This window comes from Oryzias latipes, chromosome 20, assembly GCF_053564925.1.
Source record: "Oryzias latipes strain Hd-rR chromosome 20, Olatipes_Hd-rR_3.1".
NCBI classification, from domain to species: domain Eukaryota; kingdom Metazoa; phylum Chordata; class Actinopteri; order Beloniformes; family Adrianichthyidae; genus Oryzias; species Oryzias latipes.
In genome coordinates this window covers 12,530,306-12,553,687 of record NC_136256.1, presented here as the reverse complement: position 1 = coordinate 12,553,687, position 23,382 = coordinate 12,530,306, and the positions used below count along the sequence as shown (strand labels likewise).

The 23,382-nt window shown below is 41.0% G+C and overlaps 1 protein-coding gene across 2 annotated transcripts in view; it reads left to right on the top strand.

Moving 5' to 3' along the window:
* LOC101161760 (partitioning defective 3 homolog) overlaps window positions 1-23,382 on the top strand; it is a 409,769-nt gene that overhangs the window by 146,537 nt on the left and 239,850 nt on the right. For both annotated transcript variants that reach the window (XM_023950353.2, XM_023950354.2), the window contains one exon: window positions 22,869-22,975. In XM_023950353.2, coding sequence (XP_023806121.1) covers window positions 22,869-22,975 — 107 coding nt within the window. The remainder of the gene's footprint in view (window positions 1-22,868; window positions 22,976-23,382) is intronic.

Below are 23,382 nucleotides of genomic sequence, written 5' to 3'. Positions count from 1 at the left end.
TCAGAAGCACATACACATCCTCATTGTACAACAGAGGTTTCCGTCTTGCGAGGAAATACGACACATTTACTGCATCCTAATAATTAATTTCCATTGTATTAATTTCCATTAAAAACTGCATGCGTTTTTTAGTGCGTGACACGGCCGCCCGCCGGAGGATTTTGTATTGGGGGGGGTGGGGGGGGGTTTATTACTGTTCTCCTTCACTCTGTAACATCAAACATGAACGCGCGCTGTTAGATTTCCATGAATATCACTACATGTTTTGTTTGGGAACTATTTTGTGCAGCGCATAGTTACTTGTCTGTATAAATAAAGGCAGAGCTTCCTGCCCCGTGTTCTTCATGGGTGTCAGGCTTCATGGCTACCGGAAAGGTAACAAAGTGTCTGCCGTCTCACCGCGCGTGCAGCTCGAGAGCGGTCCGCTGCAGAAGAATCGACACGCACCCCCCAGCACCTTCCTTCTACACATGCGGCGCACTGACACACATACACATAGTCATTCTGCAACACCTGTATAGTTAGTTCATTAGTTAGATAGGTAGTAGTTAGTTGTTACTGTTATTTGTTAATAAAGAATACTGCGTTGTAATTTTATTCATTTGCGACGCGGCCACGGGGGGATTTTGTGTTTGGGTTTTGGGTGCGTGCAGTTAACCGCATCACCGCGCCCCGTGCTGGTTCATTACCGGTGATCAAAAATCCCACACCGTCACAGCTCTACTCCCTGGGTCATCTTTAGTCCAGGGGAGTCTGGTTAGGGTTGGGATTGATGTGAAGGCTAGGGTTAGTGTTTCAAATATGATAAGTTTAATTTAAATGTAGAGGGGCTTGGGGTTACTCTTGGGGACAGTCATTGAATGTAAAACTGAGCAGTGAAAATTATTACACTGAGTCATATACGTTTTTTTTTCATCTTCTTATTTTTTATATTTGACCATGTCAGCATTATTTTCAAAATATCACTTCTTGTTCCAGCTTGTTTAATATTCTAATTTTTGCAAACTTTGCTATTTGACCTGACACCATTTTGGCCTTATCCTGGAACCAAGCCTGGGGTTGGGTCTGCTTCATATCTCTGCTGGGTTTAGCCCAAAGTTACTCCATGAAATCTCCTTCCCATAGGGCTACCACCTACAGGAGGTTTCACTGTGTGATCTGGGCAGATTCCTTGATGTTCTAATATATAAACATGGAAATAATAAGACAAAGATAGCAAAAAGAGCTTAGAATAGAGCAGCTGCTCCTTCACTTTAAGATCAGTCGAGGTACATTGGACATCTCTTTCTGACGCCTTCTAGACTTCTTCATGGAGATGTCAAACCAAGAGGAAGGCCCTGGGACAAACCCAGGACACGCTGGAGCTCAAGGGATCTCTGCTGAGACAGTTCCAGACAAGCGGTAGAAGATGGATGGACTTTTTGAAGTTCAGCTAAATTGCTTCATCGCAAATATTTCTGCTGTGCAGATAGTTCAGTAAATAGTTTTGTGATGTATGGACATCATTTCTTTTTCCTCCATTTTGGAGAATTTCATTTGATACCTATCAAAACACATATAAATATGAAGTAGGAGATTATTCTTTTGCAGCAGGGTATTATACAAGCAGGGGGTTCTCTGTGGAAAAGTTCTGCAAATATTCATTGAATAACAGCAGGAAATGTACCAGCATCAAAGGCAGGATCTGCTGTGCTGATGCTTCTTTTTTGTATTGCTACCTGGCCATAATCTGATGGTTGCGTGACTAATAAGAGTCACAAAACACAAATCTGCTCATTAGAGGGGAAGTTGTAGGTACTTAAGAGCCGTTCTGTTTCACTCGCTCTGCATTGCGACGCATTTTGCCTTTTTTTTTATGTCTGATGTGTGTGCAGCACAACAACGAAGAGCCGTCAGATAAAAATACGCTGCGTGGGTTAATTAAAAAGCGCGAGCGGCCCCAGCAGGGATAATGAGCGTGCACAAATGTACACACATAGGTTAGATATATGCCAAGGTTTTTGGAGGAGAAATAGCACTCTAATTAGCACGTCTTTGTTTATTGTGGTTTTATTGTCTGCTTTATGCAATTGTTCTTTTTATGACTTAAAAATAGAGACAAAGAAGGGGCATTCCACTCTTCTTTCTGTCTTTCACTGAAGCGACTGATGAAGTTTTTACTTCAAGAGATTATACACGAGTGTATTTCTGATCTACCTAATGGCTATTCCTCCCTGAATCACAGTAAAATCAAAGTTTTAAGTGGTGCTTATTAAAGCTTTAGTCACATAAACCTGTGCAATGCTGCAGGTTTTAGGGTTGTATGATTGTTGTGTGTGAGGTAAGTGTATTAACAAGTATTTGGGTAGTGTAAGTTGCAAGAACTTATGGTGTACGGGTGATGCTGTCGTGTGGTGCCCTTACACCACACTCTAGTCATTAGTTGTTGGTTACATGCACCTGTACGTTGGGTTGTAGAGAGAACCGTCTGCATCGGGATTGCATATGTGTCCTAAGGTTCCCTTGAGGCTCGTACGACCACCTGTAGGGACATTGTAAAAATAGAACGTACAATTGCCGTCTGTGGTAAGTGTATTGTCAAGTATTCGTAAGTTGCAAACACTTATGACGTACAGACAATGCTCACGCATAATGCCCTTATGCCACACTCTTGTCATATTAAAGTGTGTACACTGGCCACTGTACTTTATTTTCACTGAGCGGTACCCTACGGTTCGGTCCAGACCAGTCCGGTATTTTGAGTGTTTCCATTATAAAATGGACGCACTAAAGCCGAAGCGAATAGTATCAATCTTTGGGCCAACGTTCGTTGTAGGTTCATAGAAAAATGGAATGGACTGGTTACGGCGGAACTACTGTTCAAACCTCTTGATTGGCTGAAGTTAATTATGACAAAAGAAAGCTCCAAGAAAAGCGGCTGTATTCCTCTTCGCCGCCCGCAATCTTCTCTCAAACAACAATAAATGCTTTATTTATACAAAGTACCAAAAACCAAGCGGAAATAAATGAGTGCACTTCATTGTTGTTGTTTGCTTCAACCTGCATGCACCGTGACAGTCCACCTTTGAGTGAAAGCGCTCACCTGAATTGCCTGGATCATTCTAAACCAGACCGGACCGTACACCTCAGTGGAAACAAGGCTTTTCTGACTGCATGTGAATGCCTTAAGCACAAGGTGTGCACGTGATAGTGCCAGAAGGACACCAAGAGGATGCCCACACAAACTACATTCTAATTGTCTAATTTCCTAATTTCTAACAGTTGGGCTGCACAGAATGAGCCCGCCCTCATTATGTTGATATCACCAATGGCCCCTTGTACAGTTTTGAGGTGAAAAGAAAGAAAAATCTGCAGGACTCACCGGTGTCTCACCTACTTTACCCTTACCTACCCTTGTGTGTTGTTTAAGTGTTGCTATGACCTGTCACTCGCAGCATGAAGGTAGGAACAGTAGGCATGAACATTTTTGCTTTAAAAGCTCACCAGGGTCTAGGACATAGATATTTTGCGGGGGCTATCTGCTTGTCCTGGACAAGTTTATAATTTTTTTGTCCTCAGTCTGTATCTAACCAAAGAGACCTTACGTATATTCAAAGACTAAAGCAGCTCTTCATTAAGGACGTAAGCTTAGACTTTGCCACCAAAAGTGACTTTTGCAGTCAATCACACAAGAGTTCCATGAGACATGATAAAAAGTGCGTGCAGAGTTGTGTTTATTGCACTTTCACTGTTGAACCCATTCATTTCCTTAATGTGAATGCTCTCAACAAACAGGGTTATTTGGCCAACTGTCTTGTTTATCTAACCAACCAATAAATCCCCCTCAGTGTCAAACAAGTGTCATTTGAGACCTTTGAAGCCCCTCCTCCACCAAATCCCACCCCATCCGTCTCCTAACCCTGCAAACTCTGCTTCATCAGCCCATATACACCAAGGCCTTATGAGTTATTCTTCTTATAAACAGCTGACATTAATGCTGGCCTATTATCCCACTGATGAATGTTAATGGGCCTTCCCGCTCGACATTACAGACACACGCACACATTTCGATCCGCTTGAGTGGCTCTCTACTGTATTATTTTGCGGCCTTGATGAGGGACCAGAGGCCATTATCGTGAGCTCTACCAGAATCCGGACTGACTCCAGCTGTCAGTCATCCCGAGATTTAACTAAATCAAAGGCTCACACAGCAGGAACACATCTGTCGGGGTTCATTGGGAGACGGGTGAGAGATTGACGTCTGCAGAGGCATGGGTTTCAGTGCGCATGTCACTTTTTCAGATCAAAATTGTACTATTTTCTCAATTTTTGTCTCAGAAAACAAAGTGAAAAACATCTGGGCAGAAAGCAAACTGTTGATGTTATATCTAGTGTGAGTGAAAAGAACTTTGATTGCACAAATTTTGTGTGGTGTGTCTGACTGAGATTTCAGTGAAAGCAGTATCAGGGCTTATTGCCAAGCTCATGGGTTTACAGAATATGAGTCTGTGACTGTTTAAATTTGAATACGTATTCTGAATCTATAGATCTTTAAAAATAAATAAAACAATACCTAAAAAATCAGCTTGATATCATATACAGACTAAAGTATTTGTAAACTTCAGGATCTTCAAACATGTTTTGCATTGTTATTATTATTAAATTGTTTCTATTATCATTATCTCTAAGTTTGTATTATATAGATTTTATTAAAATTTTTAAAACTTTTGAAACAAACTTAATAAAAAAGGGAAACATTAGTAAATGATCAATGATTCTAAATGTGAATCCAAACACAACTCATTGGTTTTAGCTTTCCAAATAATAAATTGCATTTTTTTTTTTTTTTACAAGCACTCACAGAGTTGTCGTAAATGTCGGCATTGATTCCCCCTGTTGTTGTTGGTGGGTGAACTCTGTTCACCAGATTGGTCGGCTGGTTACGGCCACACACTCTGCAGGGCCTGAGGGGAGCTGCGGGCAGAGTTAGAGCAGCGACGCATGGGACAAATCAAAGAAGTAACCCTCAAACTCTGCACCTGTGTCTGCCTCCTCACTACAAAGCCTCCCTAGACCAATGGAAAAAAAAAGTACAATTGATGCAATTATTTTAGAACAGATTGTCATTTCCACATTTCCACCACCAGTTCTTAAGGTTTGCAGCACAACAGTGGACAGAAAGAACTGCAGAACACATTCCTGAGCGGTTTGGTCACTTTGGCTGTCCTGTGTTCAGTGTCAGATGGGATCTTGCACTTATCCTGAACCGGCCTCCTAATTCTACTTGAAAAACACACACAGAGGGCCGGTTGCCCCACAAAGGCTGCTTGTGTATATAGAGCCTATTGAAAACAGCCCTATGTTTTTAACATGTGCGTGTTGCAATCTGTGCTAATTGCTGCACGGTGGGTTATTTTAGTTTAGCTCCATTCGTTTTAAATGGTATAAATATTTATTGTTCACCTTATGGATCTTTATGAGCTTGTTTAAAAATTTTGATGTTTTTAAGAGATAAAAACTGTATATCCGTGTGAAACACTTATTTGAAATTGAATTGCTCCTTTTTTATGCAATATCATTTAAGGCCTTTAACAAACAACTGATCTGACTTTTTTTAAGATGCTAAATTCATGCATATTGACAGATCCTAAATATATGTGTTTATTTTTTCATTTGTTTGCTAAACAAATACATTTTTATTGACATGTTATTTTCAATGTGGGGTCATTTTAACCCCCCCCCCTCCATACTTAATTGCTGTTGTGCAGCTAAAGACCTGAATGAGAATAGTGTCCGTCTGCCGCTAGCCCAATTAGCCATCACCACTGAACTGTTTCTGGAACGCCGGGACCCCAGACATACCAGAACCTGGTTATTTTCTGCAATTTACCTCAATGCCTGCAGCTTTCTAAGCCTCATTTAGTGCGGGTCATTTTTTCCATTTTTACTTTCATGAGGCCTTAAGGGAGGAAGGTTGAGCAGAGTGCTGAGTTTTTGTGCTTTTTCTTTACCACAAAGGGTTTAAAGGTGGGGGGAATATCAAGGTTCTCTTCAATATTTATCAATTTCTTTAATGCTTTCTTGTTATCATTGTTTTTTAGCAAATCAAAAACGGGGTTCAGTATCATGCGACCATTTCCAATGAAAAATCTATGTAAATGCACAATTATGCACACAGCTTCTGCATTCTTTTATTTAAGCTCTTTTATTCAGTCGTAGCTACACAAGTTTTTAAGTCAGTTTTATGGGTCTACCTACAAAACGCCTGGCCATTGAATGTGTTTTCAGGTTTAACCAGATGAACTTTTACCAATCAGGGAGTCTAATTTGGTAGTGACATATGGGTAGCATGGTTTTCAACACACGGAAGTGCCAACTGTTGGAAAAGTGATCATGCGGGAGAAATCAATCATCGCTGTTTGTGTCCGGCGGGAATTATATGACACCGAGTCTTTCATATATTGGAATAGAGCTGTGACAGAACAAGCTGGAAGCTAAAAGCACGTTCTAAAACCAGCGTTCTTCAATGCGTATCACATGCTCTTTGTATGTAAAGAGTTGTGCTACTTTATTGATTTACAATAGGACAATCAAAGGAAGTACAATAGTACCTTCTGGAACCATCAGTTTTAAGCTGCATGGACCATCTCACATGAAACTGACTTATTTACTGCACATGCACTCTGGTGTTTAGTGGAAAGCCAGGCGCAGGTAAAATGCTCTTCACTGGTAGTGCCATTTAGTTGATTCAATCCACAGCGAGGAATGAATAGCTTGTTAATGAGCAATTATGAGAAAAATGCTACTTAGCATGTCATTATTAAAGTCTTGTTAGACACAAACAGCAGCAGTAATCAGTGTGAGGCTCTGTGTGCTTCTGTCGTGTGTTTGTGTCTCATACTGAGACCACCATTTCCAGCCCGCAGTTTCTTAAAAGCTCAAGTACTTTTGCCCTTTTACTCTTTCTGGGTTTTAACGGGGCGTCTCCCTTTTTATCATCACACAGACAAATGAAAGGGAATGAATAGAGAGGTCTAAAGGATTAGGAACAAGGTTAAGGAGTTGAATGTACAGATTTGTGTTTGTTGCTAATTGCTAACCAGCCAGTTTAGCTCGTGCTGGTTTCCGGCGCCTTCCGTCCGTGAAACCAGGGTTCGACTCCGGGCTGCTCCCTGTTCCCTTCTCTTCCTCTGCCGGTTCCAAGCCCGGAAGGAAGGGCATCCGGCGTAAAACATTGCCAAATTTACCATGCGACTTGTTCGCTGTGGCGACCCCTGATGGGAAAAGCCGAAAGTGGAAGAAGCTAATTGCTAACCAGAGACGCTGGAACTTTGTTCTGCTTAGAAACCTTTTTAAACTGAATGACAGCCTTATAAATGGTGGTCCCTAATCTTTTGTATATAGTGTTTTAACATATATGCTTCCCATATCATTAAGAATTTTATTGAACTGGCCCTTTTGCATTAGCATTTTGTAGCGTCCTGCCACTACGTGCTTCCCATTTTTGTTTACGCTCCAGTGAATGTTGCAGCTGCAAAACTTCCTCAGAAATTGATTTTGTTTGGGAAGTACAACACTGACATACAATGACCAAATTTCTCATGAATACTATTTCTTCTAAATCACAGAGACTTGAGTAATGCTGCCTCTGTAAAGTTCAGGAGGATTGTAATCTTAAGTAAAGATGTTACATTGCTGCTTACTTGGGGCCTAAATCATGCTTTTCTTAAGCCTTTTAGAGTAAACTACATCCATATTTCTGATAATATATTACCTTTGCCACACTAAAGAATGACTTTTTTTTATCAAAAGTGAGTTATTTTTACAGCTCATTTTCCCACCCGGAAGTAAAACCACTCGATCTCTGAGGCACCGCCTTTTGGTCCTTGTCGGGGCCGCCCATTTCATGTCGTCCACCTGGAGTCAGATTCGGCAGGGACCCTGCGTTTCGATCACGAAAACAAACAACATCTGGACTTTTGCAAAGATGAATGTGCATATTGTGCTTATATAAGGAAAGCATTTTAGACAATTACTTCTAGCTCCAAGGAGAAAGTGGTTGTGTGTTCGTTAGCCTTTGGGGCAGTGCTGGCAGCGCAGATTCTTCCTGGAAGGGGCTGTTCCTCACTTGTCTTTGTCAGCTTGTGAGAACCGACTCATTTTTGTGGATTTGGAGGGGCGTGTGCTCATAGTGAAGGCTTTCAGTGGATTGCACAGAGAGGCGTGAATGGATCAAAACACCACTTTGGGGTTGTTTTCGTGAGGAATGATTATTTTACAGCCAAAATTGTCACAAAGTTAATTTTGCATGATATAGGCTCTTTATTGTTCATATGACAAATGTAAAGGAAAGTTTGACATTTTTATCAATCTCATCATTCAAAATACACATTTAAAATCAATGTTATGCTCAACTGGGGGAGTGGCCTTTTAATTCAGAGTTAAATGTTGATTCCTCAATTCCAAAATTGCTCTACTAAGTCTCTTTCAACAGACTGTCTGGTATAATGTCTCCTCTAAAGTGAGACATATCTTGACAATATGGCGATGACCATAAGGTCCAAAACAAACCAATAGATGATGTCAGCACATGCTGTCCGCATCTTTATGCATAATCAGTGCAGGGCATTTTGGCTCTTGAACTGTATTGTGGGAAAGAACCTTTCATACCATCTGTTTGGCCCTGCCTGTGTTATTTTTATTCCTCTGATATAATTCAGAATAAGTTGAAATAAGTTATGTCACAAGTAAATAAATGTTACATTTTTGTATAATATTTTTGAGGAAGTGTAGAACTCAGTAGGGAATTTGTGCTAGAAGGTGCTGCTAGAAGTCAAAATCATATCACTCTGCCAGGTTCCTGACTACGGTAGCCTTAATGCTTCAATAATTCATCAAGCAATGCAGCTTTGAAGTTTACCAATGTCATAGCGAAACATTCAGATAGATTTATGACTGCCGTGTCCCAAAGAAAATTGGTTCAAATTCAGAAAGCAAAACCAGAAGAAATATAAAGTTTTTAGGTTGGCCTTGTTGTCCAAAAAATATACTGCGCTAAATTTAAACTTTAGAACATCGGAATTTAAGTACCAAGGATTTTCAAGTTCTATTATTAGTTTCACACCCCTTTTTTTTTACTGCTGATCATTTTGTCCTTTATGTCCTTTTTTTTGTTACAAACAACCATCCTATCTTTTTAGATAACTTCCATCCCACTTATATTCTTGTTAAGCGATGTGTAGGGTCCTGTGATTTGCTGAGGCCTATTCCCGCTATTTCCCATCACAGGGCCACACACAGACAGACACAGCTTCATTTCCTCTAAGCGGTACGGTCATGTTAGGTTTAGAATGGTCCAGGTAATTCTCATGAGTGTTTCCACTCAAAATGGGTCTGTCACGGTGCATGCAGGGTGAAGCTAACAACAACAACAATGGAGGTCATCCAGCAGCGAATTTTTTTTTCCACTTGGCTTTTGGTATTTTGTATATACAAGTCATTTAATGTTGTTTGAGAGAAGATTGTTGGGGGTAAAAAAGGATTACAGATGCTTCTTTGGTGCTTTCTTTTGTCGTAATGACCTTCACTCAATCAACAGGTTTCAACAGTAGCTCCACCCTAATTTGTCCATCCCATTTTTCTATCTTTCTGCATCAAATTTGTCTAATTTGTAATGACTACTCTAACGCGTCCCTGGTTATAAAAATATATTTGCAATTTAAAAAAATGTATTTTATCAGAATGTAAAAAAAAGTTGGGTATGGTATAAGTTGTATAGTTTTGAAAAATACCTGTCATGGCAACAAAAGCCAATAAACCCTTGTTAACTGTGATGATGTGATATAACGGTATTATCCTTTAAGCACTGAAGCTTTCATTGAATCGTGTCATTTTCTTCTGTCTGGAAATTAACGGTCTGTTTGTGTTGGGTCGCCTTCATTTCTGTTTACCATCAGTTATTGAGTTTGGTTTCAAAGTCGACATTTTCTTCCTCCTGCCTTCAATTCCCACTCCTATTTTTGGTTTTAATTACTTCCTCAGATGTTTTTCTGTCTCACATATGCACCGAATCCCCGCAAACAGACTTTTCCTGTACACACATCACGGTTTTTGACAAGTGCTATTTCTTTTTACTCCTCCACTTCAAAGCATTAAAAAAAAGTAGATCCGTTGAGCAAATATTTGTCAAGAAAGTAGGAATAACTTTTTTTACACTGAAATGTGCCACTATTCTGTACATGCTATCGTTTTAACTATCTCCTACTACTCTGCCAGTATCTACTTCATCTTGTATTGTTGTTGTCAGGTTCTTCTGAAGCCTGTTGCCAATGGGTTAATTCTTGATTAGAGCTCATCCAGTCGCCTCCTGCGACTTGCTCTGTGGAGTGAGAAATCACTTTCTCAATGAGAATAATTGAGGATGGGCAGGGGGGTGCCAGCTCATTACCCACAAATCACGGGGAGCAGGGGCACCTTAGCTGAATGCCATAATGACTTCAGGGAATAGCCTGGGACAGTCAGCCCGAAGACAAATCAGCAGAGAACAAAGCAGGAAAAAAAGGAAAGCTGCAGACTCATCCTAACACTTCTTGATCCATCTGCAGCTCAGTCAGGTTGTTGATGGATCTTTCTTCCCATCCCAGTAGAAAAGCATTAAGGGGTTAAAATGTTCACAGCTAAACTATACATTTTTATAACAACTTGAAATTTTTGCAGTAAATCTATCTATCTATCTATCTATCTATCTATCTATCTATCTATCTATCTATCTATCTATCTATCTATCTATCTATCTATCTATCTATCTATCTATCTATCTATCTATCTATCTATCTATCTATCTATCTATCTATCTATCTATCTATCTATCTATCTATCTATCTATCTATCTATCTATCTATCTATCTATCTATCTATCTATCTATCTATCTATTATCTAGTATGTACAAATTAAAGAGTGGGACCCAATAATAGAACCTTGTGGTACACCATATGTCAGTCCTTACGCACTGGCATATGGTGTACCACCACTTGGACATATGAATTTTAGAGGGCAAATAAACAAAAGTTCTGACACTGAATGACATAATTTGTGTCATGGCTGTGGAGCAGGACCTTAAGACGTGTTCACCAATCAAATCAGATGTTTGTCATGTCATAGTCCATGAAACTGCACTTTGGCCCTCTTCTTTAAACTGGCAGGGCTTACTGAACCTGGCATGAGTGTGAATTGGGTCAATCACTCTGGTTAAACAAATGAAACTTTGAGGATCTAATATACTTGAGTCCACCCCCATCAGTTTAGTTTTAAAAAAATAAAGTCCTTTATTTTTTGAGGAGGACGTTGGAGAAGCACTGACAATGTTCAGAAAGATCACTTCTGTTATTTCCAAGACCTAAAGATCATTTTTGTTTCATCCTTTCGGAATTGAATTTCACTGTTCCTGCCTCAGAAATAAATCAAAGGTTTGGTTTATTTACTGGACAGCTCTTAAGCTAAATAACAATCTCCTCATTTTTGCTCTGGGTTGTTAAGAATGACTCAATGCATGATTGACACTGCCCAGCTTCCCACAGTGCAAAGCGGCGCCAGCTCATTTCTCTCTGCCTTCTCACCTCCTTTTTGAAAATATGCCACACACTTCCATTCTGCAGAGTGCCAAATGAGTCCACTCTAACACAATGAGCTCCATTGTCACAATAGACCTTTCGCACTGTGTTATAGGTCCCATTTGGGTCCAATGCTTTTAAGTTGCTGAAGGAATCTAATAAGGCCCTGGCCGATAGTAAACATCCACATCTCTGGGCCACAGAGAAACATTAGATGTGACTGCTTAGCCATTTCTGCGGAAGAGGCTCGTTTCATTTGCATCAGCCACAGATCTAAATGGCCACAGATGGATGCAGTGGAGAGAAATGGGTGCATTTGATTCCAGAACCTAAACGATGGATGAATATAAAGCCTCCTGAGTGGGAGTGTGAGAAGCTGGTCGGTCCATCTCTTCTAGACAGATGTTGGCCTATGAGCAGATAGTTGGACCTTAGATGTTCTGATAAAAAACATCTTCATGATTATACATTGGTCCTGTTGGGTGGTCTCCATTGACAGAAAACAGAAGCGACGTAATGAGGCTTCAAGGCATGTGGCGAGCAATAAAGGGGGCATTTCTGAGATGTGTGTATCGAGACTTGCTTCATTTGGGGGAGGAGCTCAAAACAAAATGTACAATGGCTTGCTTCCTGGCTGCACCACATGACTGATCCAGGTAGTTGTTTGAATTCAAAATGCAGGTGCTTGATGGAGAGCTGTGAAAGAAAACGACTAGAGCAAGATTCACGAGATTTTCTTTTTAAATTCTGAAATTTCGTTGTGCATGTAACATATCACAATGACAATGAAGCCTACTCCGATTCAACATTTCGTACCAAGTCATTTGTAACTGTAGCTGGTAGCAGCAGTCCAGTCTGAACGCGCCTTCAACAATGCTCATTTAGCACGTTCTTGAATGCACATTACAGGAGAATGCCGGGAGACAGTTTGGAGTTTTAGGACAAACTGTTGTTTTTAAATAAAAACCAATGATGTGTCCCCTAAACAATAAACAATATCTCAATGTTACAAAGCACAATCATTGTCCATACCCCAACCAGCCTCACCACACTGTAAATGATCATTTTTATCATTTGTAAATGATCATTTTCCATACTGCCAGTTGCATACACACAATGTACATGTTTTTTTAACTTATTTATTTTGCTGATATGTTTATTCACAGACTTTCTCCAAAATTCCACACACTTCAAATTCAACTGATATTTTTGTGTTCAATAGATGTTCTTCTAGACCAAAAGAAGCTTCAAGAAGCATTGGAGTGAACCAATTGGATGAAAGGCTTCAATGCTCCATGAAGCTTCATGTGGCCACCACAAAACAAAAAAAACTGTCTTTTTACCTACTGTAAGTCAGTTATTTATGGAATGACAGAAGTACTCTCTCTGGCAGCCATTTTTTGAGGACAAACAAGCTCAACGTGAAAGTAAATAGTAAAATTGGTGAGAGTTATCTTATCAGGTCATGCAACTAATACATTTCAAAGAAGTAAATGGATGTCAATGGTTTTCAGAAAGGACACAAAAGGGGAAAACAGCAGATATCTGACTTTCTAAATGACTTCAGAATAACCCATTGGGGTCATTTTAGCCAACTGCCCATGGAAAAGACCAGTTTTTTCCCCTCTTCTGTAGATTGTAAGCACACCTTCCACAGGGTTTCTGTGTAGAATAGCCCACCCTCCACAGCTTCATCAGAGTTCTTAGATATTTGATCATGCTTTCACGACTTCAACCAGATAGCATGCTGACAGTGTTTCGCATTTGCGAGAAGTTGTAGCATACAAATATGTGCTGTTTGCTTGGTTCTGTTCATGCACACCAGGTTTGTGGCTCCTGCTGCTGTTGATGTGCCTGAATTATAAGCAGCTGCTTTGAAGTGTAGACTTGCCAAGTGTGTGGAATGCAGGAGTGTGTGTACACAGGGAGGGTGTTTTCAGACGCCAGAAAAAAAACGATATATTTTCTGTAATCTTTCCTTTTCATCTGTGCATTGATGCTCTCATCGCATCAGTGATTATGTTGCATTTGCAAAGTAAATTATCAGCTGCAGCTTTGATTTGTTGTTTTCTGATCTACAATGTTTTGTCTTAGGTGATTTGTCTTTGCACTCTCCCCTCTCCTTATTTCTTTTTTTCCACTAAAGCGCACTCCTGCCGTGCACCCACACCCCACTCATCTTCCCTGCGCCTCCTTGATTACTGTGACTGCGCCAAAGTCTATGGGGACCTCTCTTCATTACCGGCCCTCCACAGGCCTCCGCCGTCTCCAGGCGGCCCCTCTTCATTTAGCCCCGGTTGAGAGCAACGACTCAGCCAAATGGCTTTTCTGTCTTCCCCTTATCCAGGAATTTCAGCTTCCAATTAAAGCTAAATTGAACGAGCCCCCACCTTTTTCCCGCCCTTCCACCTCGACCGATGGCACTCCCATGATACCACAGATGAGATCCCCTCTTGGAGCCTGCCCTACCCGCTCAAACAAAGCACTGATCTGTAGACTAGACCCTTCACACAGTGTAATAACTTGCTCCAGTGTGTACCAGAGCTTTTTCCCCCACTAAATTATTCATGGTTCAACATAATTCACTCCAATTCCCCTTTATTTATAGTTTTCTCTCCTCATGTTGAGTGTATTAAGGCTTTTAGGTCAAAGAGTGTTGCAAAAATCAAACAGAAAAAGGAGGATACTCTCTCTACATCCCCTTTCCAGTGCTGCAATTACTGCTCACTGGAACAACATTTGCATTGCAGTAACTCTATAGGAAGTGGTTCAAATGGAAATTTGGCAACACAGGAAGTGCAGTTTTGTTGGCAGCCGCTGCGCAGCTCAATAAGTCAGCATGATTCTGACTCTCCTAATTGCAGGAGCGGCTACTAACAATAATTAAAAAGAAGGAATTGTATTTGATTACGACTTAGATCAAATCCACGGGAGCCTTCATTGAAATTCAAACAGGCGCTATTATTTCAACGGGGGTAACACTCACTCGCTGACCTTCACAGTTTGATAGATGGATTAAATGTTCTGAGCGTTGGAAAGCAGACTGTCCTCCCACTTAATAAGCTCAAAATGATGATTAATCTGTGAAAAGCACAGCGGAGCTCCTTTTTAATGCATGGGTAAATACCCTGGATTCAGCTGGGACCCTCCGCTCAGCGGGGGTGCTCTCCCTGTGCCTCCGATTGGTTGCTCAGAACCACCTCCTGTCACTTTAACCAGAAATGAGGAGTCATCTTGCTCTGTTAGTTTTTTTTCATTTATTTTAAATGGAGACATTTGCCGCTACCTCCAAAAGCCACGCTCCCAGAGCTCAGATTTAAGACCTGGACAGTCACCGGTAACGATAACTGCATTTGTAGCTATCTATCGGGTTTGAACCTCCGGCTCTGCGGCAACAGGAGCGGCCTGCTCCTGTTTCAGTTGTTATTGATGAGGTTTGGAAAAGGTCTAGAGCTGCTCTGTCCGCTTTGTGCCTCAGTTATTGACCTAGTGATTGATTTAGGTCCTCATAATTAGCAGGCCTAATTTAATCAAAGTGCAATTTAACAATACAGTCTGCTACGGCAAAGAGAACGGTGTCATTGATAGATCAGCTGAGGCTTGATAGAAAACAGGCACTTGCAGATGATGTATTCTGCACAGTGGGGAGCCCAGACACAGAGAGGAAGAGACAGATAAAAGTCAGGAGACAAGGAGGAAAAAAAAAATATTTTGACTTATTTCTTTGGATGTCACTTTTCAATTAAGGCTGTCTGCTTTTTATTGCTTAACATCTTGCTGCTAAAAACGGTGACGTGTACAAATGCACAGCATGATCTAATTTCTTTAACAGCATTAGAAAGTCAACTTTTACTGCAAGTTTTTCGTCGGAGCACAAACCTTTAATGCATTGATTTCATTTCACCCTCAAACAAGCTGGGGCAGATTTCAAGACTAGAGATTAATGCCACGTAAACAAGAAAGTTTGTTTAGCATTTGATGTTCACACTGGTCTGCCCAATATTAACACATGTACCTGCTGTTAGAAAAGGGTTTGGTATGAAATGCCAAAGCTGGGCAAATCTTGTTTCAAGCTTTTTCCTTTAGAGCTCTATTTCAACTTGGTCTTGTATAATCCGGTTTAGCACAAACAGCAAACATTCATTTATCCTCCATAATCAATTTTCAAACAGTTGGCACTTCCGTCACTTGCCTATGATACTACCGATACATCAATACCAAATCCGACTCCCTGATTGGTCAAAGTTCAACTGGTTTAACTTTCAATGCACGTTCAATGGCCTCACTTTTTATACATGGAGCCCAAAAAGGGCTTAAAAACATGCGTAGCGGCATGTGAACGCAAGAGTTTTGAAGCCGAAACACTCATACACCCGAGTTACTTTTCAATGAAAGTGGTCGCTTGAACCTGTGTTTCAAAGTCCGGTGTGATTGTAGCATGAAAAGTAAAAATTATTTACTCTGTAAGAATTTTGTCCTAAACATGTTTATAGTCAAACTATCCTCTTATGTATCTACCTTTATCCACCAAAAGGAACTGTCTATCATTCGATCGAAGGAAGTTTTTACCCTACTAACCTCAAAGGTGTCAGGGATAATGCAAGGACTAAAACATGTCAAATAAACCAATAAAACCTCACGAGTATAAGTTGAAGTAAAAATAGAAATAAAAGAGATAAAGTCTTAAAGGTATTCTTTTCCTACCTGCTGATGACCTCATTGGCTCTTCAATGGAATGGCAAACTGTTCAGGGTATCCCTCGCATAAGACCATCAGTTGCTAAGTTGAATCCAGCCAATTTGGGACCATAGCTGGGAATAATGTAGGTTTAGAAATTGGATGGACAGATGATGGCTTCCTGAATTTGTTGGGTTGTACCAATAGGCATTTGCAGCGCAAATGTTATTTTATTTTATTTTTTCCTGTGGGCATGCTTTAAGCAATAGGTTGTAGCAAGTACTTTTACAACAATGTGAGGTAATATATGGTAAGGGTGAAATAGGTGAGACACAGGCGTATCGTACGGAAGAAGTTGTGACGAGTGGTTTATTAATGACTAGTGTTGGGTAAGGGCATCGTACGACAGCATCACTCGTACATCAGAAGTGAGTGCAATATACAAAATACTTCACGATGCCCGTACTATATGCACAACAGTCGCTCCTTGAAACGGAATCTCAAGGGAATTGGAAGAGCCATCTATGATCTTCCATTGGCCTGGACAACCTAAAACCCACAGCACCCACACAGGTCAACCACTGTGCAGGTGCATGTGACTGTACCTTTAGGTGTGTTGTCCAAACTTGGTGATTAACCATCAGTGTAGATCCCAGTGTGTCATGGTGTTGACATACACCAAAGCCTGAACTCACTGTGCATATTTGCACACATTAATACCCAAAGTGTTTTCAGGGCTTTGTTGTGAACCAAATCTGGTGATGGACAACCAATAGTTAATGATGGCAGATGGAAAAGGCCGACATTTTTGAGTGCAAAAGTTCCATCCAATTTAACCTCAATTAAAATGTTTGGGCTTCATTTGGCTGTAATGACAGTTTTCCCTCTAAATGGGTGGACGGGCAAATTGTGCATGTACAGTTCACAAAGCTTTGACCAGGTCATCAGCATTTTGCATGCTGGTAAAGCTTATTGGAACCCCGCTGTTCAAATTTAGGTGAACATTTTTCTGCCCAACATCATAAAGTCTCCTCTAACTGCTGATTGAAAACGGTACGGCTTTGGCTGTGGTTAAATTGGGAAAGTATTAGTAATTGTGCTTTTAGGTTAAATGACCTGTAATAGGACCATTAGGAGTTATTACCAGCAGCTGTCTTTGTATGTCAGGGCCATTGTTTAGCGTGGCAGCACTGTGAAGCCTCATTTTGTCCTGTATTTTGTACAGTGTTTCGCCGAACTGCAATAACTGTAGCTAATGAGGCTACAATTAAGGGTTCTTAACCTTTTGAAAGGTATAGGAAATGTCTCCAACTCTGCTGTTTTTATATTAGTTAGCAACCAATTCTTCTCACATGTTACTAATGTTTGTATTGTTTTTCTAGGGGCCATATGCCACCCTGCTCAGTTAATGTTTCCAGATTTGCCTGGTCAAATTGGGATCAAGGGCCAGTCTCTTTACAGATTTTCTTCTTCCTTTTCTTGTTTCTCATATGAAAAAACCCAGTCTTAGCACGTTGCGGTCATTGGTTTTCTCTTGTTTTGGACATAACTCATTGTAAAAGAGCGTGAGAAACTGCAACAGGGACCTGCTCAGCTCACGAAGCTGTCACACAGATGTGGACCTCAGCCACAAAGGAAGAGGAGTTTCCACAAACACACCACCGTTCCCAACCTTCGAGCAAGTCCTTGTTAAGCCCTTGATGCCAAATGTGCTCACAGAAGGGGGTTGGGTGGGCATTCACCCCCTTTAGTCTAACAGCTACATGCTGTATGTGGCCTTGGGTAACGGCGTGACACGTGTACACACGCACACCCACAGTTACAGCAGGGCTTCTTAAGGACGACTGTTGATAGGGCTTGACAGCTCCTTAACATGCTGCCTTTGCCCCCGCCTTCGAACAGTGTGCGTTCGTGGAGTTCCACCTCCTGACCAAGCAGATGCTCCTTCCCTTCCTCCCGCTCCTCTTTTCCCCCCTTTGGCCCTCTTCCCTGTCTCGAACCTGCCAGTGCATTTGAAGCTAACAAGGCTCTGCACTTTGCAGCTTTCTGTCTCCTCCACCACCCTGTATTCCTCTGTCGCTCTCACTTACACAATTCTCAATAATCTAATGCTGCAGCTGTCTTCTTGCCAAACCCATAACTGTTGATATTGCTTCCTTTTTTTATATATTGTCAAAAGAAGCGTGTGGAAGTTTTTGGCCCCCGTTCAGGGCTTTGAGCGCCCGGCACTGCATGGCAGGAGGAGATAGTGATGTAGGATGGAGGGATGGATGTAGCCAGAGGGCAAAAAAGAGAGCAGGCTTGGAGCGAGAACCTCGGGGGAGCTGAAAAGCCCTGTTGCATTCCCACTCCGCTGGTTACCAGGGGATCAACAGGGTGCTAAAAGCACTCGGAGGAGGAGGAGGAAATGGATGGTTTGCAAAGAAGGAGTTCAGAGGGATGGAGAGATCAAGAAAAGAAGAAATGAACCTGCAATAAGACATGGAGACATTTTCCCTTTTATTTACCACTTAAAGCTCAAATCTGCCATCGACACAAGAAGAGACCCAAAATTGGGACGAATAAAAATAATAAACAGGCTTGCTTTAACTCAAAGAGACCTTTGTTCAGGAATAAAGAGACGTGGATTATGTGAAGTATGTGGATTTCTCACCACTAGTTTGTAATCCAGTGGTAATTCCATTAAAAAAATATATATATATTTTTATATTTTTTTTTTCCCTTGCAAGTTACAGACCAACTCTGAATTTTGTTTTGGTCCAAAAACTGCATCTGAATCGTGATTATAGTGAGTCAATCTGTATAAATTTCACAACAGGAGGTAAGAAAGACATACGTGACTCAGAGGAAAGACGGACATAGTCTTCTGCGTCCTACATAGTCGACTCCTGCATACCATGTCTGCAGAAAATTAAGGCCTCCTATACTGGTAAGGGTTACCAAGGCTACCAAGGGCTAAAATGAAACTTTCTTTATTTCTCACCCATTAGAATGATGACTAATATTTGATAGTTGGATAATCGTAGGTTACTCTAATTTACTCACAGGTGTGAATGTGAGTGTGTTTTGGTGTGTGATTTTTTGGTCCTGCGACAGACTGGCGATCTGTCCAGGATGTCCCCTGCCTTCACCCACGAGTGGCCGGGATAGACCCTGGCAGCCCTGTCACCCCGAAAGGTAAAAAAATAAAAATAAAAACGGGTTTAGAAGATGAACGAATGGATAATCACCCTTTTTTTGGGTACAGCCACCAAATTTACCATGGATCTTGAGGGCGTCCTACGGTACCTCGACACATGCCAAATTGAGTCCTAAATGATTATTTTAATAACCAGTTCCACTATTCACTTCACTAATACATTTTCCGTATGTTCTTTCATGGAAAAGGCTTCTAGTACATCCAGACACAGCAGAGAAACTCACTGTTAACACAGTGGAATACAAACTGCACCAGCAAGAGCTGTGATGTGTTATTTGCTTTAGCTAAATATTATGTCAGTGCGTCGCGGCTAAAAGCTGCAATACATTAACAGTTTTTTTTGTTGTTGAAAGAAACTGCAGATTTAGCTCTCCCACAGATGGCAAACTTCAGTGTCTATTGTGCATCAGCTTGATTACCTGAATCCTTTTTTTTCTTAATCCAATCTTTATTCTTTATTAAATGTGCAGTCTTTAAACACTTTATTTTTTAGTTTTTACTCGTTGTTTTCTTTACACAATTCTCAGTCTTTTGTTGTTTTTTGGGTCATTTTTCTTCTTTGTTTTTTTTTTTTTTTTTTTTGATTTTGCACAGAATAAAAAACCTGAATACAGTTCCCTGATTCAATGTGCTCTTATCCATTTGGTGCATGATTTGATGTGATTTCTCTGTCATTTTGACTCTGTAAGAGGTAAACCATCGTTTTCCAACTCAGAGGAAAACCGTCCTGTTTTAAAACCTGAAGAGCCCTCAAAATAAATAATGCATTTATTTGTCTAGGAACACATTTTCAGACAAGCGTCGAGCAGCCAGTTTGATGCGCGTCGAGGGACAGGGCTTGGGACGTTTATTTTCCAAATTTTTTTACTGTCGCGACTTATACTCCTGAGTGACTTCTAACCTGAAAAATATGGTAGTTGGAACCCATTAGACCTCTCTAGTAAATGTCAGCTAGTTGTTTTTTGGAAGGGTTGACAAATATAGCTTTGTTTTTGCAATGAAAAGAGCTTGTATTTAGGATTTCTTAATTGGGGGGTGAAAATCTTTCTATTATGGGGCCAGTGATCTCCCCATTGCCCCCCTTGGCTCCACCCCTGAAGTCTTCTCCATTTCTTTCCTTAATATAGACCTTTTTTTTTGCGTTCACATTTTTCTTTTTCCTTTGAGCTCAAATCTCTGTTAACCTTCTTCGTCATATTTATTCTGTCTTTATCCCTCGGTGCGCGTTTCCTCCCCCCATCACCGTCCGTCTCCCATCTTTATGTATGGATTTACCACAGGTGGCTGATTCCCCCAGTCCCGGAGGTATAGAGGTCTGTGCTAAAGAAGCTGAGTCTGCCCCCTCCCCCCAGTGTTGAGCTTTCTTCATAAGAAAGCTTTGTGACACCCCCCCCCCCCCCCCCCCCCCAACTCAACTGACGTGTAATTAAAGGCAGAGGTCAGCGGCCGACCTCATACCAGACGCTTGCAGAGCAGACAGGTGGAGTTGGGTCTTTTTAAGGGAAACTGCCAATGAAAATTTCATGGCCGCCACCTCCACACCCCCATCCCACCCTTTTACCCCCCGACTGTAATAAATAAATTGGAGTCTCGCTGCGTCACCTGCCAGCGTCGCCAAAGACGTCCTGGACTTTGAATGGGATTGATTCTATTTCCATAAGGAAACTGTAGAGCCCCCCCACCTACACCCACCTGCACCTTTGTGTGTGTGTTGGGGGTGGGGGGTGGGGGCATTTGGTTGACATTTTAGTCAAAGAGACGGGAAAAAGGAAAGGTGAGGGGTGAGGGCGGGGAAATAGCAGAGGCTAACAAAGCGTTTCAGCAGACCCTCCCAAGGTGGCGATGTGCGCTCTGAATGCTGACAAGCTCACACACACACTGACAAACACACATGCACACTAACACACACACACACACACACAGTTACTAACAGGACTCGGAAGCCGAAAGTGAAGTTAAATGGAGGAATTTCGATGCTCAAGAACTTCACGAAATCTTCAAAAGATGATTAAAGAAAGATGAACCTCGCCCGCCTGTGTTACATGTAGGATGTCACGACTGCATGCAGGCGTCCCACCCGCTCATACCATGTATTAATGAAGATTTTTATCCTCCATTAAAGACAGCACGAAGCCTTACCCTCATACCAGCACCTCGTTAAGTCATCAGATGTCTAAAAGCCAGCTCTGCTGCCTAATGGACCTGAAGGAAGACGACCGTCTCCCTTTTTTTGCTCCCTAGTCTGAGGCTTCAAAGGCATCTGCTCCACACCCCTTATGTCATTTCTTTTAAGTGTTTTTTATTTTTTTCTAGTGCAAAAGTTTTCTCATCTTTGTCAGGTCTTCAGTTTAGGAAGGTGGCTAGAATTTTCTGCAGATATTTAGACTAAAACTTATGAGAAAAAAGTGGAAGCAAGAGAAAAAGAGATGTAAGCACACTCATGTTAAGGTTGTAGATGTTTAACTATATTGGTGTCATATTTAATACAGGTATTTCTGAGACCCGTATCTCCTTAGCATTATGAAAACATTCCCTAAAGTCCATCTCCAGCTGTCTTTTGATCTTTTTTTAAAGTGTTTTAATAGAATGATGCTATTTTAGCCACATTTCTTTTTAAATTCTTGTTTTTCTAGGACATAGTTATTGCCAAGCAGCGATAGTTCTTTAAAAAATTTCCCTCGTAGTTGTGGTCAGGACCATTGGTGGGTGTAACATAAATGGCGAGCAATATTGGAGCTATCCAGCCGTACAGTTTTGAGCTAGGTGCCAGCTTGGACAAAGACGGACATGGATTTAGTTGGAACTTTTTACCTGACCTATCGTAATTTCTACCTTGCAAATATTCTTTTTTAAACAGCATGTTTCCGTCTGCTCCTGATAAGCAATAATTTGAATAGAGAAATATTCAAAGATGCAATTTTAAGCTTAATTTTCTTAATATACGTCCTCCATCATCAGAAAAAAATATAACTAGAACTTTTTAAAAACACAATGGGGTCCTAAAGAACCAATTGTCTATAACGTGGTCCATGTTTTCTCCCCTGTAGTTCATCAGTAGTAGAGTTTTCCTTCTCATTTCATTCCTTAAAATCTCCAAAACACTTTTGGTAGGAAAGGTAAAAATAACTTATCTGTTGTATTTCATTTTTGTAAATAACTACTTTCTGTAGTAAAAAAAATGCACATGCTGTTGAAATGAATACTGGATAAAACATTTAAACCATATTAAAAATGTGTGTTGAGACAGTTGGTTTGCTCTTAAACACTCAATATTTTAACTGACATTGTTATGAGCAAAAACGTATCAAATCACCCAATGTATCGTAAATCATACCTTCTAAATCTCAAAAAAACATATTTTTTTTTGTGTTAATGGAAGAATTGTTATTTTTTGTGTCTATAGGAAGAGGAGGCAGAGGAGCAAAGCACGCAGGAGCTACGGATTGAGCGGATAGAGCCAGTCGGGAGGGCTGACTCCTCCCTGGATCACTCACCTTTGCTAAATTTTGAGTGAGTGACCCTCACCTGCATATCTTCTCTCTCAAATGTAATGTCTATAGTCCTGCTATTTATACCTGCAAAGAGCGTAAAGACAATCGGCCACTGAGGCCGAGAAGCTCCTCCAGGAGCAACATGGCACACGAGTGCGGTGACGTTTGCCCCCGTTCATTTGTCTTCACGTCTATCTCCGCAAATGATCCCCCTCCCTCCCTTTACACTTTTTTCCAATTAATTTATTTTCTTAATGCAGCCTGATCTTAATCACTTAATTGGAATCTCTATTTAATCGACCCGGAGGTCCACTGGCCGTACTTTGTGATGGATGACTTTATAAGGGGAACACGATGCAGTCCTCCTCCACCCCCTTCGTCCTTATCAGCCTCTCATCATGTTTGACTGTAATGCTTTATTTTTTT